Below are 20,083 nucleotides of genomic sequence, written 5' to 3' on the forward strand. Positions count from 1 at the left end.
CCGCTGGTATATAGCAAGCCTATAGCTTATACATGTTACAGAGCCACTGGTGTATAGTGAGCCTATAGCTTATACATGTTGCAGAGCCGCTGGTGTATAGTGAGCCTATAGCCTATACATGTTACAGAGCCGCTGGTGTATAGCGATCCTATAGCTTATACATGTTACAGAGCCAATGGTGTATAGTGAGCCTATAGCTTATACATGTTACAGAGCCACTGGTGTATAGCGAGCATATAGCTTATACGTGTTACAGAGCCGCTGGTGTATAGTGAGCCTATAGCTTATACATGTTACATAGCTGCTGGTGAATAGTGAGCCTATAGCTTATACATGTTACAGAGCCGCTGGTGTATAGTCAGCCTATAGCTTATACATGTTACAGAGCCACTGGTGTATAGGGAGCCTATAGCTTATACATGTTACAGAGCCGCTGGAGTATAGTAGGCCTATAGGTTATACAGGTTACAGGGTCACTGGTGTATAGCAAGCCTATAGCTTATACATGTTACAGAGCCACCGGTGTATAGTGAGCCTATAGCTTATACATGTTACAGAACCGCGGGTGTATAGCAAGCCTATAGCTTATACATGTTACAGAGCCGCTGGTGTATAGCGAGCCTATAGCTTATACATGTAACAGAGCCACTAGTGTATAGTGAGCCTATAGCTTATACATGTTACAGAGCCGCTGGTGTATAGCAAGCCTATAACTTATACATGTTACAGAGCTGCTGGTGTATAGTGATCCTATAGCTTATACATGTTACAGAGCCGCTGGTGTATAGTGAGCCTATAGCTTATACATGTAACAGAGCTGCTGGTGTATAGTGAGCCTATAGCTTATACATGTTACAGAGCCGCTGGTGTATAGCAAACCTATAGCTTATACATGTTACAGAGCCGCTGGTGTATAGTGAGCCTATAGCTTATACATGTTACAGAGCCGCTGGTGTATAGCGAGCCTATAGCTTATACATGTTACAGAGCCGCTGGTGTATAGCGAGCCTATAGCTTATACATGTTACAGAGCCGCTGGTGTATAGTGAGCCTATAGCTTATACATGTTACAGAGCCACTAGTGTATAGTGAGCCTATAGCTTATACATGTTACAGAGCCGCTGGTGTATAGGGAGCCTATAGCTTATACATGTTACAGAGCCACTGGTGTATAGCAAGCCTATAACTTATACATGTTACAGGGCCGCTGGTGTATAGCAAGCCTATAGCTTATACATGTAACAGAGCCACTAGTGTATAGTGAGCCTATAGCTTATACATGTAACAGAGCCACTGGTGTATAGCGAGCCTATAGCTTATACATGTTACAGAGCCGCTGGAGTATAGTAGGCCTATAGGTTATACAGGTTACAGGGTCACTGGTGTATAGTGGGCCTACAGCCTATACATGTCACAGAACAGATGGCGTAAAAGTGTGCATATAGCCTATACAGGTTACAGGGCTGGTGTAGTGTACAGTTTGCCCATAGCCTATACATGTTACAGAACCAATGGTACATAGTCCCTCTGGACTGGAATGCGGTCAAGTCTGTAACTGGGGTGCGCTGGCCGTCTGCTTCCACCAAGGCTTAAATCAGCCCATCTTTCCCCGAATGTCTGTGTTCCTGGAAGAAGGCCTAGATTACCCACTGAGGGGTTTCCCCCTCATGGACAAGAGCAATTTTCACATTTCAGCGCTCCTCCCTTTCATTCGCCAATAACTTTATCACTACTAATCACAACGAAATAATCTGTATATTGTTTTTTTTTTCACCATTAGACTTTCTTTGGGTGATACACTTTGGTAAGACTTATTTTATTCTAAATGCATTTTAAACAGGAATAATAAGAACCAAAATGATTAAAAAATGTCTCAGTTTTCAGCCATTATAGTTTTAAACTAATACATGCTACTGTAATTAAAGCTGATACTTAATTTGCCCATTCGTCCCGGTTTAAATGATGTCTCTGATAATGTATGGGGACAATATTCTATTTGAAAAGGTGTATTTTTTTTTTCAGTTTTGCGTCCGTCACTAATTACAAGCCCTTTACATGAAAAATTCACAGTAACCTACCCTCGAACATACATATTAGAAAAGATTAGTCCCTAAGGTAGCCATTTATGTATATTTTTTTCTATGCAAAAGTTTTATTTTGGCAACTACGGGAGAGCGGGGGAGGTAAGGGGTGAATTTTAATGGGAAATTCTGTATAAGTGTGTAATTTAATAAATTAGGGTGTCATTTACTATTTGGCCACTAGATGTCCCCTCCACCAGTATATTCCTCAGTGAACAGTACACAGAGGAAGTTAAATGTGTGGTTTCACTTTCCTTTTATCAATGACCACGGCATCGCATTGCTCACAGGCACTTAGATCGGTGAATGAGATCGGTGAATGAGATCACTGATCTGTACACTAATGGGTGACAATGAACACAATGTGCATGGGAGAGCGCACAGCAGCGGTGGCTGCCGTAGACTAATATATATGTCCATGTGACTTCAGATGAAGTCCTGCAGGGCGTAGATATACTGCATGTGGTGCAGTAACTAATTACATTGAATTTAGGATGAATTCCCTCTACAGGTCCCCTGACATCCTGGCTTTCCATTTATTTACAACAGGTGCTGGGCGTATCAGACCTCCTCTGATGTACTCATCAGGGATTTAGCCAGGCTGCAGTATGTCAGGGATCTGGCTGCAGTGTGTGTGTGTGTGTGTGTGGGGGGGGGATCTGGCTGCAGTATGTTGGGCCTGGCTGCAGTGTGTGTGGGGGGGGGGGGGGGGTGGATCTGGCTGCAGTATGTTGGGCCTGGCTGCAGTGTGTAAGCATTTCTTTCTAAAACATGCCAGCTTCAAAGTGGAACTCAACTGTTCCTAGCGCAGAATTTGCGCTGATTTCGGACAAATAGCGGCTGTTCGTCACAGGGATGCTCCATCAGGTGGCGACAATTTCCTCATTGAAGTAAAACAGAGGTTTGCCTTCTTAAAACAGAAGGTATTTGTGATCATTCAGGTTGGAGCGAGCATATTATATCTCCCACAATGCATCACTGCTGAATATGCAAATCATCCCTTTTCTGTCCCTGTAAGGTAGCCACACCACCAGAACCGCTGGAATGCAATGATGTGTCATCTTGGTAATTTGTACAGAGCCATAATAATCCAACATGCATACAGACTGTTTCGGATTGGTTGATCCTCATCAGTGCATGGCGTGGATTAATGTGGCTCTATGGGGTAGGACTTGTAACACACAGAGTTGTAGACTAGCCAGCAAGCTCATGGTGAAGCAGAACTTCTAGCTGTGTGTAAGGGGCTACAAAGGGCCAAAAAGCCCTCTTACTAAAGGCAAACTTTTGTTTTGCAAAACAGTTTAGTAAGGGGGCTTTTTGGTCCTTTGTTGCCCCTTACACACTCCTGGGAGTTCTGGTTCACCAGGAGCGTGCTGGGTAATCTGTTACTAGGCAGGGGAGGTCTCATCAGACAGGGGGCGGAGCAGTTTCGTCAGGCAGTGGGCGGAGCAGTCACACTCCTGGGAGTTCCGGTTCACCAGGAGCTTGCTGGGTAATCTGTTACTAGGTGGGGGAGGTCTCATCAGACAGGGAGTGGAGCAGTCTTTTCAGGTAGGGGGCAGAGCAGACACATTCCTGGGAGTTCTGGTTCACCAGTAGCTTGCTGGGTAATTGTTACTAGGCAGGGGGAGGTCTCATCATGCACGGGGCAGAGCAGTTTCGTCAGGCGGGGCGGAGCTGTCTTTTCAGGCAGGAGGCAGAGCAGTCACACTCCTGGGAGTTCTGGTTCACCATGAGCTTGCTGGGTAATTGTTACTAGGCAGGGGGAGGTCTCATCATGCACGGGGCAGAGCAGTTTCGTCAGGTGGGGCGGAGCTGTCTTTTCAGGCAGGGGGCAGAGCAGTCACACTCCTGGGAGTTCTGGTTCACCATGAGCTTGCTGGGTAATTGTTACTAGGTGGGGGAGGTCTCATCATGCACGGGGTGGAGCAGTCTTGTCAGGCAGGGGGCAGAGCAGTCACACTCCTGGGAGTTCTGGTTCACCATGAGCTTGCTGGGTAATTGTTACTAGGCAGGGGAGGTCTCATCAGACAGGGGGTGGAACAGTCTTGTCAGGCAGTGGGCAGAGCAGTCACACTCCTGGGAGTTCTGGTTCACCATGAGCTTGCTGGGTAATTGTTACTAGGCAGGGGAGGTCTCATCAGACAGGGGGTGGAGCAGTCTTGTCAGGCAGTGGGCAGAGCAGTCACACTCCTGGGAGTTCTGGTTCACCATGAGCTTGCTGGGTAATTGTTACTAGGCAGGGGAGGTCTCATCAGACAGGGGGTGGAGCAGTCTTGTCAGGCAGCAGGCGGAGCAGTCACACTCCTGGGAGTTCTGGTTCACCATGAGCTTGCTGGATAATCTGTTACTAGGCAGGGGAGGTCTCATCCGGCAGGGGGCGGAGAAGTCTTGTCAGGCAGGGGGCGGAGCAGTCACACTCCCGGGATTCACCATGAGCTTGCTGGGTAATCTGTTACGAGGCGTGGAGGTCTCATCAGGCAGGGGGCGGAGCAGTCTTGTCAGGCAGGGGGCAGAGCAGTCTTGTCAGGCAGGGGCGGAGCAGTCACACTCCCGGGATTCACCATGAGCTTGCTGGGTAATCTGTAACTCATTGAAGTAGTGGGTAAGGTCTTGGGCAGACAGGTCAGGAAAGGGGGGTAGTGGTAGGGCTGAAAGGCTGGGAGCGAATGAGAGCAGACTATTAGTAGTATTGTTTGGCAATGGACAAGGCCACATGGCAGACAGGAAGTTGGCATTAAGGCGTGACATTCCTCACATGCGTTTTGAAGGGAGTGGGTGTGAGCGGTGTGCAAAGTCTGGGGGTGGGAGGAGGCGGTTGTGGCAGAACACAGAGGGAGTTCATGACAGGAAGAGCTTATAGTGGACAGGGGCTTGGGTGAAACAGGACAGGTTATGGAGGGAGGATTGGAGGGTGCTGGAGAGGACATTGGGGTTGAGGTTGCAGAGAACTCTCTGCCAATGACCAGAGGTAGGTGGAGAGTAGGAAAGGGCAGGATGTTGAGAGCAAAAAAAGTAAAGGAGTGATGTCAGAGAGGGGGAGGGGCGTTCAGATCAGAGAGTGAGGTGGACATGGACAAGATGACTTCAAGGATGTGGTAGAGGCAAAGGTGACGAACAGCAGCTGAGTAGAGGTGGAGCTAGTGGGGGTATCTATGAGGATGGGGGAGAGGGGGGTGGAGGAAAGGATGTGTGGGAGCCAGAAGGGAGAGGTGGAGCTATCAGGGTCATCTATGAGGATGGGGGAGAGGCAAAGGTGATGAAGAGCAGCTGAGTAGAGGTGGAGCTATCAGGGTCATCTATGAGGATGGGGGAGAGGGGGGTGGAGGAAAGGATGTGTGGGAGCCAGGAGAGAGAGGTGGAGCTAGTAGGGATATCTGTGAGGATGGGGGAGGGGGTGGAGAAAAGGATGTGTGGGAGCCAGGAGGGAGAGGTGGAGCTAGTGGGGATATCTGTGAGGATGGGGGAGAGGGGGGTGGAGGAAAGGATGTGTGGAAGCCAGGAGGGAGAGGTGGAGCTATCAGGGTCATCTATGAGGATGGGGGAGAGGCAAAGGTGATGAAGAGCAGCTGAGTAGAGGTGGAGCTAGTGGGGGTATCTATGAGGATGGGGGAGAGGGGGGTGGAGGAAAGGATGTGTAGGAGCCAGGAGGGAGAGGTGGAGCTAGTGGGGGTATCTATGAGGATGGGGGAGAGGGGGGTGGAGGAAAGGATGTGTGGAAGCCAGGAGGGAGAGGTGGAGCTATCAGGGTCATCTATGAGGATGGGGGAGAGGCAAAGGTGATGAAGAGCAGCTGAGTAGAGGTGGAGCTAGTGGGGGTATCTATGAGGATGGGGGAGAGGGGGGTGGAGGAAAGGATGTGTGGGAGCCAGAAGGGAGAGGTGGAGCTAGTGGGGATATCTGTGAGGATGGGGGAGGGGGGGTGGAGGAAAGGATGCGTGGAAGCCAGGAGGGAGAGGTGGAGCTAGTGGGGATATCTATGAGGATGGGTGAGAGGGGGGTGGAGGAAAGGATGTGTGGGAGCCAGAAGGGAGAGGTGGAGCTAGTGGGGATATCTGTGAGGATGGGGGAGGGGGGGTGGAGGAAAGGATGTGTAGGAGCCAGGAGAGAGAGGTGGAGCTAGTGGGGGTATCTATGAGGATGGGGGAGAGGGGGGTGGAGGAAAGGATGTGTGGAAGCCAGGAGGGAGAGGTGGAGCTATCAGGGTCATCTATGAGGATGGGGGAGAGGCAAAGGTGATGAAGAGCAGCTGAGTAGAGGTGGAGCTAGTGGGGGTATCTATGAGGATGGGGGAGAGGGGGGTGGAGGAAAGGATGTGTGGGAGCCAGAAGGGAGAGGTGGAGCTAGTGGGGATATCTGTGAGGATGGGGGAGGGGGGGTGGAGGAAAGGATGCGTGGAAGCCAGGAGGGAGAGGTGGAGCTAGTGGGGATATCTATGAGGATGGGTGAGAGGGGGGTGGAGGAAAGGATGTGTGGGAGCCAGAAGGGAGAGGTGGAGCTAGTGGGGATATCTGTGAGGATGGGGGAGGGGGGGTGGAGGAAAGGATGCGTGGAAGCCAGGAGGGAGAGGTGGAGCTAGTGGGGATATCTATGAGGATGGGTGAGAGGGGGGTGGAGGAAAGGATGTGTGGGAGCCAGGAGGGAGAGGTGGAGCTAGTGGGGATATCTATGAGGATGGGGGAGGGGGGGGTGGAGGAAAGGATGTGTAGGAGCCAGGAGAGAGAGGTGGAGCTAGTGGGGGTATCTATGAGGATGGGGGAGAGGGGGGTGGAGGAAAGGATGTGTGGGAGTCAGGAGGGAGAGGTGGAGCTAGTGGGGATATCTGTGAGGATGGGGGAGGGGGGGTGGGGGAAAGGATGTGTGGGAGCCAGAAGGGAGAGGTGGAGCTAGTGGGGATCTCTGTGAGGATGGGGGAGGGGGGGTGGAGGAAAGGATGTGTGGGAGCCAGGAGAGAGAGGTGGAGCTAGTAGGGATATCTGTGAGGATGGGTGAGAGGGGGGTGGAGGAAAGGATGTGTAGGAGCCAGGAGGGAGAGGTGGAGCTAGTGGGGATCTCTGTGAGGATGGGGGAGGGGGGGTGGAGGAAAGGATGTGTGGGAGCCAGGAGGGAGAGGTGGAGCTATCAGGGTCATCTATGAGGATGGGGGAGAGGCAAAGGTGATGAAGAGCAGCTGAGTAGAGGTGGAGCTAGTGGGGGTATCTATGAGGATGGGGGAGAGGGGGGTGGAGGAAAGGATGTGTAGGAGCCAGGAGAGAGAGGTGGAGCTAGTGGGGGTATCTATGAGGATGGGGGAGAGGGGGGTGGAGGAAAGGATGTGTGGGAGCCAGGAGGGAGAGGTGGAGCTAGTGGGGATATCTGTGAGGATGGGTGAGAGGGGGGTGGAGGAAAGGATGTGTGGGAGCCAGAAGGGAGAGGTGGAGCTAGTGGGGATATCTGTGAGGATGGGTGAGAGGGGGGTGGAGGAAAGGATGTGTGGGAGCCAGAAGGGAGAGGTGGAGCTAGTGGGGATATCTGTGAGGATGGGTGAGAGGGGGGTGGAGGAAAGGATGTGTGGGAGCCAGAAGGGAGAGGTGGAGCTAGTGGGGATATCTGTGAGGATGGGGGAGGGGGGGTGGAGGAAAGGATGTGTGGGAGCCAGAAGGGAGAGGTGGAGCTAGTGGGGATATCTGTGAGGATGGGTGAGAGGGGGGTGGAGGAAAGGATGTGTGGGAGCCAGAAGGGAGAGGTGGAGCTAGTGGGGATATCTGTGAGGAAGGGTGAGAGGGGGTGGAGGAAAGGATGCGTGGAAGCCAGGAGGGAGAGGTGGAGCTAGTGGGGATATCTATGAGGATGGGTGAGAGGGGGGTGGAGGAAAGGATGTGTGGGAGCCAGAAGGGAGAGGTGGAGCTAGTGGGGATCTCTGTGAGGATGGGGGAGGGGGGGTGGAGGAAAGGATGTGTGGGAGCCAGGAGGGAGAGGTGGAGCTATCAGGGTCATCTATGAGGATGGGGGAGAGGCAAAGGTGATGAAGAGCAGCTGAGTAGAGGTGGAGCTAGTGGGGGTATCTATGAGGATGGGGGAGAGGGGGGTGGAGGAAAGGATGTGTAGGAGCCAGGAGAGAGAGGTGGAGCTAGTGGGGGTATCTATGAGGATGGGGGAGAGGGGGGTGGAGGAAAGGATGTGTGGGAGCCAGGAGGGAGAGGTGGAGCTAGTGGGGATATCTGTGAGGATGGGTGAGAGGGGGGTGGAGGAAAGGATGTGTGGGAGTCAGGAGGGAGAGGTGGAGCTAGTGGGGATATCTATGAGGATGGGTGAGAGGGGGGTGGAGGAAAGGATGCGTGGAAGCCAGGAGGGAGAGGTGGAGCTAGTGGGGATATCTATGAGGATGGGTGAGAGGGGGGTGGAGGAAAGGATGTGTGGGAGCCAGGAGGGAGAGGTGGAGCTAGTGGGGATCTCTGTGAGGATGGGGGAGGGGGGGGTGGAGGAAAGGATGTGTGGGAGCCAGGAGGGAGAGGTGGAGCTAGTGGGGATATCTGTGAGGATGGGGGAGAGGGGGGTGGAGGAAAGGATGTGTGGGAGCCAGGAGGGAGAGGTGGAGCTAGTGGGGATATCTATGAGGATGGGGGAGAGGGGGGTGGAGGAAAGGATGTGTGGGAGCCAGGAGGGAGAGGTGGAGCTAGTGGGGATATCTATGAGGATGGGGGAGGGGGGGGTGGAGGAAAGGATGTGTGGGAGCCAGAAGGGAGAGGTGGAGCTAGTAGGGATATCTATGAGGATGGGTGAGAGGGGGGTGGAGGAAAGGATGTGTGGGAGCCAGAAGGGAGAGGTGGAGCTAGTGGGGATATCTGTGAGGATGGGGGAGGGGGGGTGGAGGAAAGGATGTGTGGGAGCCAGAAGGGAGAGGTGGAGCTAGTGGGGATATCTGTGAGGATGGGTGAGAGGGGGGTGGAGGAAAGGATGTGTGGGAGCCAGGAGAGAGAGGTGGAGCTAGTAGGGATATCTGTGAGGATGGGGGAGAGGGGGTGGAGGAAAGGATGTGTGGGAGCCAGGAGGGAGAGGTGGAGCTAGTGGGGATATCTGTGAGGATGGGGGAGAGGGGGGTGGAGGAAAGGATGCGTGGAAGCCAGGAGGGAGAGGTGGAGCTAGTGGGGATATCTGTGAGGATGGGGGAGGGGGGTGGAGGAAAGGATGTGTGGGAGCCAGGAGAGAGAGGTGGAGCTAGTGGGGATATCTGTGAGGATGGGGGAGAGGGGGTGGAGGAAAGGATGTGTGGGAGTCAGGAGGGAGAGGTGGAGCTAGTGGGTATATTTGTGAGGATGGGTGAGAGGGGGGTGGAGGAAAGGATGTGTGGGAGCCAGGAGGGAGAGGTGGAGCTATCAGGGTCATCTATGAGGATGGGGGAGAGGGGGGTGGAGGAAAGGATGTGTGGGAGTCAGGAGGGAGAGGTGGAGCTAGTGGGGATATCTGTGAGGATGGGGGAGGGGGGGTGGAGGAAAGGATGTGTGGGAGCCAGAAGGGAGAGGTGGAGCTAGTGGGGATATCTATGAGGATGGGTGAGAGGGGGGTGGAGGAAAGGATGTGTGGGAGCCAGGAGGGAGAGGTGGAGCTAGTGGGGATATCTGTGAGGATGGGGGAGGGGGGGTGGAGGAAAGGATGTGTAGGAGCCAGGAGAGAGAGGTGGAGCTAGTGGGGGTATCTATGAGGATGGGTGAGAGGGGGGTGGAGGAAAGGATGTGTGGGAGTCAGGAGGGAGAGGTGGAGCTAGTGGGGATATCTATGAGGATGGGTGAGAGGGGGGTGGAGGAAAGGATGTGTGGGAGCCAGAAGGGAGAGGTGGAGCTAGTAGGGATATCTGTGAGGATGGGTGAGAGGGGGGTGGAGGAAAGGATGTGTGGGAGCCAGAAGGGAGAGGTGGAGCTAGTGGGGATATCTGTGAGGATGGGTGAGAGGGGGGTGGAGGAAAGGATGTGTGGGAGCCAGAAGGGAGAGGTGGAGCTAGTGGGGGTATCTATGAGGATGGGTGAGAGGGGGGTGGAGGAAAGGAGGTGTGAGAGCCAGGAGGGAGAGGTGGAGCTAGTGGGGATCTCTGTGAGGATGGGGGAGGGGGGGTGGAGGAAAGGATGTGTGGGAGCCAGAAGGGAGAGGTGGAGCTAGTGGGGATATCTATGAGGATGGGTGAGAGGGGGGTGGAGGAAAGGATGTGTGGGAGCCAGAAGGGAGAGGTGGAGCTAGTAGGGATATCTGTGAGGATGGGTGAGAGGGGGGTGGAGGAAAGGATGTGTGGGAGCCAGGAGGGAGAGGTGGAGCTAGTGGGGATATCTGTGAGGATGGGTGAGAGGGGGGTGGAGGAAAGGATGTGTGGGAGCCAGAAGGGAGAGGTGGAGCTAGTGGGGGTATCTATGAGGATGGGTGAGAGGGGGGTGGAGGAAAGGAGGTGTGAGAGCCAGGAGGGAGAGGTGGAGCTATCGGGGTCCTCTATGAGGATGGGGGGGGGTGACAATTCAGCACCGCAATCCTGTCTAACTTACTCCAGTTACCATCAGGGAATAGTCGCATTCGATGGCTTGAAAGACTGTGAGCAAGCTGACGAGGAACAATCCGACATTTAGATCAAAACAAAAAGCAAATGTTCCTACCTGCGGAGGGTTGCTGAACGGCGAGGAGAGGCTGCTGCTTGGCCAGGGCTGCCATTGGTTGGAATATGATGGTTTTAGGGGCATATCCTGCAGCAGGCCGGATATCTGCTGCAGCCGGTATCAGGAGAGTTTTCGGAGGGTTAGCTGGTTTGGGCACCACAAGGGGAAGCTTCTTCTGTTTTTCAGGTGACTTATCTGTAAAGGCATTAGTTAAAATAAATTATACAAGCAATTACACATGCAGCCCCTCCCCTTCCTTCACTGGCCCAGCGGCATGAAGCCCCTCCCCTCAAAACTCCCCCACAATCCTCAGGGGCCGGAGTACTTTCCCCATGTACCACACAGAGGTGGGGAGGACAGCAATATCGCCCTCTATAGATGCTGGTAACACATGAGCAGTAATGTGAGGACATAACATACGTGTGTGGATGCCGGGCTTCTCGTCTCGCTGCTCTGACATCACAGGGCTTCTGGAGGCTTCTGCATACAACGATACCGGAGACATCTGCACACTGGAAGATTTATCATACTCCTCCTGGAGAAAAGAAACATAAACTTCCATCAGAGACCTCACCTTCCAGGAGAAGATCTTAAGCAGCATCTGATCCGTGACATTCTGCTGCACAACTTCCTGACAAAGATCGCTGCATCCGATTCCTGACATACTGCTGCACAACTTCCTGACAAAGATCGCTGCATCCGATTCCTGACATTCTGCTGCACAACTTCCTGACAAAGATCGCTGCGTCTGATTCCTGACATACTGCTGCACAACTTCCTGACAAAGATCGCTGCATCTGATTCCTGACATTCTGCTGCACAACTTCCTGACAAAGATCGCTGCATCCGATTCCTGACATACTGCTGCACAACTTCCTGACAAAGATCGCTGCATCCGATTCCTGACATACTGCTGCACAACTTCCTGACAAAGATCACTGCATCTGATTCCTGACATTCTGCTGCACAACTTCCTGACAAAGATCGCTGCATCTGATTCCTGACATTCTGCTGCATCTGATTCCTGACATTCTACTGCACAACTTCCTGACATACTGCTGCACAACTTCCTGACAAAGATCGCTGCATCCGATTCCTGACATTCTACTGCACAACTTCCTGACATTCTGTTACACAACTTCCTGACAAAGATCGCTGCATCTGATTCCTGACATTCTGCTGCACAACTTCCTGACAATGATCGCTGCATCTGATTCCTGACATTCTGCTGCATCTGATTCCTGACATTCTACTGCACAACTTCCTGACATTCTGCTACACAACTTCCTGACAAAGATCGCTGCATCCGATTCCTGACATTCTACTGCACAAACTTCCTGACATTCTGCTACACAACTTCCTGACAAAGATCGCTGCATCTGATTCCTGACATTCTGCTGCACAACTTCCTGACAAAGATCGCTGCATCTGATTCCTGACATTCTGCTGCACAACTTCCTGACAAAGATCGCTGCATCTGATTCCTGACATTCTGCAGCATCTGATTCCTGACATTCTGCTACACAACTTCCTGACAAAGATCGCTGCATCCGATTCCTGACATTCTACTGCACAAGTTCCTGACATTCTGCTGCACAACTTCCTGACAAAGATCGCTGCGTCTGATTCCTAACATTCTGCTGCACAACTTCCTGACAAAGATCGCAGCATCTGATTCCTGACAAAGATCGCTGCATCTGATTCCTGACAAAGATCGCTGCATCTGATTCCTGACAAAGATCGCTGCATCTGAATCCTGACATTCTGCTTCCTAACAAAGATCGCTGCATCCGAATCCTGACGAAGATCACTGCATCCGATTCCTGACAAAGATTGCTGCATCCGATTCCTGACAAAGATCGCTGCATCCGATTCCTGACAAAGATCGCTGCATCCGATTCCTGACATTCTGCTACATAACTTGCTGACAAAGATCGCTGCATCCGATTCCTGACAAAGATCGCTGCATCCGATTCCTGACAAAGATCGCTGCATCCGATTCCTGACAAAGATCGCTGCATCCGATTCCTGACAAAGATCGCTGCATCCGATTCCTGACAAAGATCGCTGCAGCCGATTCCTGACATTCTACTGCACAACTTCCTGACATTCTGCTACAAAACTTCCTGACAAAGATCGCTGCATCCGATTCCTGACATTCTGCTGCACAACTTCCTGACAATGATCGCTGCATCCGATTCCTGACATTCTGCTGCACAACTTCCTGACAAAGATCGCTGCATCTGATTCCTGACATTCTGCTGCATCTGATTCCTGACATTCTGCTGCAGCCGATTCCTGACATTCTACTGCACAACTTCCTGACATTCTGCTGCACAACTTCCTGACAAAGATCGCTGCATCTGATTCCTGACATTCTGCTGCACAACTTCCTGACAAAGATCGCTGCATCTGATTCCTGACATTCTGCTGCATCTGATTCCTGACATTCTGCTACACAACTTCCTGACAAAGATCGCTGCATCCGATTCCTGACATTCTACTGCACAAGTTCCTGACATTCTGCTGCACAACTTCCTGACAAAGATCGCTGCGTCTGATTCCTAACATTCTGCTGCACAACTTCCTGACAAAGATCGCAGCATCTGATTCCTGACAAAGATCGCTGCATCTGATTCCTGACAAAGATCGCTGCATCTGAATCCTGACATTCTGCTTCCTAACAAAGATCGCTGCATCCGAATCCTGACAAAGATCACTGCATCCGATTCCTGACAAAGATTGCTGCATCCGATTCCTGACAAAGATCGCTGCATCCGATTCCTGACAAAGATCGCTGCATCCGATTCCTGACATTCTTCTGCTATACAATTTGCTGACAAGGATCGTTCGATCTGATTCCTGACAAAGATCGCTGCATCCGATTCCTGACAAAGATCGCTGCATCCGATTCCTGACAAAGATCGCTGCATCCGATTCCTGACAAAGATCGCTGCATCCGATTCCTGACAAAGATCGCTGCATCCGATTCCTGACAAAGATCGCTGCATCCGATTCCTGACAAAGATCGCTGCATCCGATTCCTGACAAAGATCGCTGCATCCGATTCCTGACATTCTTCTGCTATACAATTTGCTGACAAGGATCGTTCGATCTGATTCCTGACAAAGATCGCTGCATCCGATTCCTGACAAAGATCGCTGCATCCGATTCCTGACAAAGATCGCTGCATCCGATTCCTGACAAAGATCGCTGCATCCGATTCCTGACAAAGATCGCTGCATCCGATTCCTGACAAAGATCGCTGCATCCGATTCCTGACAAAGATCGCTGCATCCGATTCCTGACAAAGATCGCTGCATCCGATTCCTGACAAAGATCGCTGCATCCGATTCCTGACAAAGATCGCTGCAGCCGATTCCTGACATTCTACTGCACAACTTCCTGACATTCTGCTACACAACTTCCTGACAAAGATCGCTGCATCCGATTCCTGACATTCTGCTGCACAACTTCCTGACAATGATCGCTGCATCCGATTCCTGACATTCTGCTGCACAACTTCCTGACAAAGATCGCTGCATCTGATTCCTGACATTCTGCTGCATCTGATTCCTGACATTCTGCTGCAGCCGATTCCTGACATTCTACTGCACAACTTCCTGACATTCTGCTGCACAACTTCCTGACAAAGATCGCTGCATCTGATTCCTGACATTCTGCTGCACAACTTCCTGACAAAGATCGCTGCATCTGATTCCTGACATTCTGCTGCATCTGATTCCTGACATTCTGCTGCACAACTTCCTGACAAAGATCGCTGCATCTGATTCCTGACAATGATCGCTGCATCCGATTCCTGACATTCTGCTACATCTGATTCCTGACATTCTGCTACACAACTTCCTGACAAAGATCGCTGCATCCGATTCCTGACATTCTACTGCACAAGTTCCTGACATTCTGCTACACAACTTCCTGACAAAGATCGCTGCATCTGATTCCTAACATTCTGCTGCACAACTTCCTGACAAAGATCGCTGCATCTGATTCCTGACAAAGATCGCTGCATCTGATTCCTGACAAAGATCGCTGCATCTGATTCCTGACAAAGATCGCTGCATCTGAATCCTGAAATTCTGCTGCCTAACAAAGATCGCTGCATCCGAATCCTGACAAAGATCACTGCATCCGATTCCTGACAAAGATTGCTGCATCCGATTCCTGACATTCTGCTACATAACTTGCTGACAAAGATTGCTGCATCCGATTCCTGACATTCTGCTACATAACTTGCTGACAAAGATCGCTGCATCTGAATCCTGACATTCTTCTGCTATACAATTTGCTGACAAGGATCGTTCGATCTGATTCCTGACAAAGATCGTGCACCCGATTCCAGACAAAGATCGCTGCACCCGATTCCTGACAAAGATCGCTGCACCCGATTCCAGAGAAAGATCGCTGCATCCGATTCCAGACAAAGATCGCTGCATCCGATTCCTGACAAAGATCGCTGCATCCGATTCCTGACAAAGATCGCTGCATCCGATTCCTGACAAAGATCGCTGCATCCGATTCCTGGATTCCTGACAAAGATCAAGAACCAGAGCGGTTCTTGCCTTTTTCATGATTGCTAACTCAGTAAAGGACCAGCCCTTAAAGCGTTGCTATCATATAAATCCGGCATAGCGGGGTCTGAACCCTCCATAACAGTAATTATAGATTGACAGTATACCTTGAAATGAATCAGAGCACTCAGTATATGATTTTATATAAAAAAAAATTGTATTTGCTTATCATACAGCATATATACAAAATATGAACAGTTCCAAGTAGTGTTTCCTTCTAACAGTATTCCATCTTATCAAGGCTTTATAGCCAAGCGATCAGCAATCTTCTAAGTACATTCAAAAAGTAATATAACAGTTGTGTTATGAAGAAGAAGATCAAAAGTAGTCTCATCTGTATCAATAGCTGTGTATCTAGTAGCTGTGTATATAATAGCTGTGTATATAATAACTGTGTATCTAGTAGCTGTGTATATAATAGCTGTGTATCTAGTAGCTGTGTATATAATAGCTGTGTATCTAATAGCTGTGTATATAATAGCTGTGTATCTAGTAGCTGTGTATCTAGTAGCTGTGTATCTAGTAGCTGTGTATCTAGTAGCTGTGTATATAGTAGCTGTGTATATAATAGCTGTGTATCTAGTAGCTGTGTATATAATAGCTGTGTATATAATAGCTGTGTATCTAGTAGCTGTGTATATAATAGCTGTGTATATAATAGCTGTGTATATAATAGCTGTGTATCTAGTAGCTGTGTATATAATAGCTGTGTATCTAGTAGCTGTGTATATAATAGCTGTGTATCTAGTAGCTGTGTATCAATAGCTGTGTATCTAGTAGCTGTGTATCTAATAGCTGTGTATCTAATAGCTGTGTATCTAGTAGCTGTGTATATAATAGCTGTGTATATAATAGCTGTGTATCTAATAGCTGTGTATCTAATAGCTGTGTATCTAATAGCTGTGTATCTAGTAGCTGTGTATCTAGTAGCTGTGTATCTAGTAGCTGTGTATCTAGTAGCTGTGTATCTAGTAGCTGTGTATCTAGTAGCTGTGTATCAATAGCTGTGTATCTAGTAGCTGTGTATCTAGTAGCTGTGTATCTAGTAGCTGTGTATCTAGTAGCTGTGTATCTAATAGCTGTGTATCTAGTAGCTGTGTATATAATAGCTGTGTATCTAATAGCTGTGTATCTAGTAGCTGTGTATATAATAGCTGTGTATCTAATAGCTGTGTATATAATAGCTGTGTATATAATAGCTGTGTATCAATAGCTGTGTATCTAGTAGCTGTGTATATAATAGCTGTGTATCTAGTAGCTGTGTATATAATAGCTGTGTATCTAGTAGCTGTGTATATAATAGCTGTGTATCTAGTAGCTGTGTATATAGTAGCTGTGTATATAATAGCTGTGTATATAGTAGCTGTGTATATAATAGCTGTGTATCTAGTAGCTGTGTATCTAATAGCTGTGTATCTAATAGCTGTGTATCTAGTAGCTGTGTATCTAGTAGCTGTGTATCTAGTAGCTGTGTATATAATAGCTGTGTATCTAGTAGCTGTGTATATAATAGCTGTGTATATAGTAGCTGTGTATATAATAGCTGTGTATCTAGTAGCTGTGTATATAATAGCTGTGTATCTAGTAGCTGTGTATATAATAGCTGTGTATCTAGTAGCTGTGTATATAGTAGCTGTGTATATAATAGCTGTGTATATAGTAGCTGTGTATATAATAGCTGTGTATCTAGTAGCTGTGTATATAATAGCTGTGTATCTAGTAGCTGTGTATATAATAGCTGTGTATCTAGTAGCTGTGTATCTAATAGCTGTGTATCTAATAGCTGTGTATATAATAGCTGTGTATCTAGTAGCTGTGTATATAATAGCTGTGTATATAATAGCTGTGTATATAATAGCTGTGTATCTAGTAGCTGTGTATCTAATAGCTGTGTATATAATAGCTGTGTATCTAGTAGCTGTGTATCTAGTAGCTGTGTATATAATAGCTGTGTATCTAATAGCTGTGTATATAATAGCTGTGTATCTAGTAGCTGTGTATCTAATAGCTGTGTATCTAATAGCTGTGTATATAATAGCTGTGTATCTAGTAGCTGTGTATATAATAGCTGTGTATATAATAGCTGTGTATATAATAGCTGTGCATCTAGTAGCTGTGTATATAATAGCTGTGTATATAATAGCTGTGTATCTAGTAGCTGTGTATATAATAGCTGTGTATATAGTAGCTGTGTATCTAGTAGCTGTGTATATAATAGCTGTGTATATAGTAGCTGTGTATATAGTAGCTGTGTATATAATAGCTGTGTATATAGTAGCTGTGTATATAATAGCTGTGTATATAATAGCTGTGTATATAATAGCTGTGTATCTAGTAGCTGTGTATATAGTAGCTGTGTATATAATAGCTGTGTATCTAGTAGCTGTGTATATAATAGCTGTGTATATAATAGCTGTGTATCTAGTAGCTGTGTATATAATAGCTGTGTATATAGTAGCTGTGTATAGAATAGCTGTGTATATAGTAGCTGTGTATCTAGTAGCTGTGTATATAATAGCTGTGTATCTAGTAGCTGTGTATATAATAGCTGTGTATCTAATAGCTGTGTATATAATAGCTGTGTATCTAGTAGCTGTGTATCTAGTAGCTGTGTATATAATAGCTGTGTATATAGTAGCTGTGTATATAATAGCTGTGTATATAGTAGCTGTGTATATAATAGCTGTGTATATAATAGCTGTGTATATAGTAGCTGTGTATATAATAGCTGTGTATATAGTAGCTGTGTATAAGAATAGCTGTGTATATAGTAGCTGTGTATATAGTAGCTGTGTATATAGTAGCTGTGTATATAATAGCTGTGTATCTAGTAGCTGTGTATATAATAGCTGTGTATCTAGTAGCTGTGTATAGAATAGCTGTGTATATAGTAGCTGTGTATCTAGTAGCTGTGTATATAGTAGCTGTGTATATAATAGCTGTGTATCTAGTAGCTGTGTATCTAATAGCTGTGTATCTAATAGCTGTGTATCTAGTAGCTGTGTATATAATAGCTGTGTATATAATAGCTGTTTATCTAGTAGCTGTGTATCTAATAGCTGTGTATCTAATAGCTGTGTATCTAATAGCTGTGTATCTAATAGCTGTGTATATAATAGCTGTGTATATAATAGCTGTGTATATAATAGCTGTGTATCTAGTAGCTGTGTATATAATAGCTGTGTATATAATAGCTGTGTATATAATAGCTGTGCATCTAGTAGCTGTGTATCTAGTAGCTGTGTATCTAGTAGCTGTGTATCTAGTAGCTGTGTATCTAGTAGCTGTGTATATAATAGCTGTGTATATAGTAGCTGTGTATATAATAGCTGTGTATCTAGTAGCTGTGTATATAATAGCTGTGTATATAATAGCTGTGTATATAATAGCTGTGTATATAATAGCTGTGTATCTAGTAGCTGTGTATATAATAGCTGTGTATATAATAGCTGTGTATCTAGTAGCTGTGTATATAATAGCTGTGTATATAATAGCTGTGTATATAATAGCTGTGTATCTAGTAGCTGTGTATATAATAGCTGTGTATCTAGTAGCTGTGTATATAGTAGCTGTGTATCTAGTAGCTGTGTATATAATAGCTGTGTATATAATAGCTGTGTATCTAGTAGCTGTGTATATAATAGCTGTGTATCTAGTAGCTGTGTATATAATAGCTGTGTATATAATAGCTGTGTATCTAGTAGCTGTGTATATAATAGCTGTGTATCTAGTAGCTGTGTATATAATAGCTGTGTATCTAGTAGCTGTGTATATAATAGCTGTGTATATAATAGCTGTGTATATAATAGCTGTGTATATAATAGCTGTGTATCTAGTAGCTGTGTATATAATAGCTGTGTATCTAGTAGCTGTGTATCTAATAGCTGTGTATATAATAGCTGTGTATCTAGTAGCTGTGTATCTAGTAGCTGTGTATATAATAGCTGTGTATATAATAGCTGTGTATCTAGTAGCTGTGTATATAATAGCTGTGTATATAATAGCTGTGTATATAATAGCTGTGTATATAATAGCTGTGTATCTAGTAGCTGTGTATATAATAGCTGTGTATCTAGTAGCTGTGTATATAGTAGCTGTGTATATAATAGCTGTGTATATAATAGCTGTGTATCTAGTAGCTGTGTATATAATAGCTGTGTATCTAGTAGCTGTGTATATAATAGCTGTGTATATAATAGCTGTGTATCTAGTAGCTGTGTATATAATAGCTGTGTATCTAATAGCTGTGTATCTAGTAGCTGTGTATCTAGTAGCTGTGTATATAATAGCTGTGTATCTAGTAGCTGTGTATATAATAGCTGTGTATCTAGTAGCTGTGTATATAATAGCTGTGTATATAATAGCTGTGTATATAATAGCTGTGTATCTAGTAGCTGTGTATATAATAGCTGTGTATATAATAGCTGTGTATCTAGTAGCTGTGTATATAATAGCTGTGTATCTAGTAGCTGTGTATCTAGTAGCTGTGTATCTAGTAGCTGTGTATATAATAGCTGTGTATATAATAGCTGTGTATATAATAGCTGTGTATATAATAGCTGTGTATCTAGTAGCTGTGTATCTAGTAGCTGTGTATCTAGTAGCTGTGTATATAATAGCTGTGTATCTAGTAGCTGTGTATATAATAGCTGTGTATATAATAGCTGTGTATCTAGTAGCTGTGTAAAACTTGTAGTAATCTTCTTAAAGAAATAGCATAAAAATAGATTCTAAAAAAACTTCTTGCTAACATCTTAACAGAACTTAATGCTGAAAAATTAATAAAGTAAATCAC

At 47.2% G+C, this 20,083-nt stretch overlaps 1 protein-coding gene across 1 annotated transcript in view; it reads right to left on the reverse strand.

The window, feature by feature from the left end:
- ATF6 (activating transcription factor 6) overlaps positions 1–11,360 on the reverse strand; it is a 132,924-nt gene extending 121,564 nt beyond the window's left edge. Inside the window, exons 1-2 of the mRNA XM_068252785.1 lie at positions 11,117–11,360; positions 10,697–10,891 (exon numbers count right to left, since the gene is read on the reverse strand). Coding sequence (XP_068108886.1) covers positions 10,697–10,891; positions 11,117–11,360 — 439 coding nt within the window. The remainder of the gene's footprint in view (positions 1–10,696; positions 10,892–11,116) is intronic.
- Between the last annotated feature and the right edge of the window lie 8,723 nt (positions 11,361–20,083).

The sequence above is a fragment of the Hyperolius riggenbachi genome, chromosome 9 (genome assembly GCF_040937935.1).
Source record: "Hyperolius riggenbachi isolate aHypRig1 chromosome 9, aHypRig1.pri, whole genome shotgun sequence".
Taxonomy (NCBI): Eukaryota; Metazoa; Chordata; class Amphibia; order Anura; family Hyperoliidae; genus Hyperolius; species Hyperolius riggenbachi.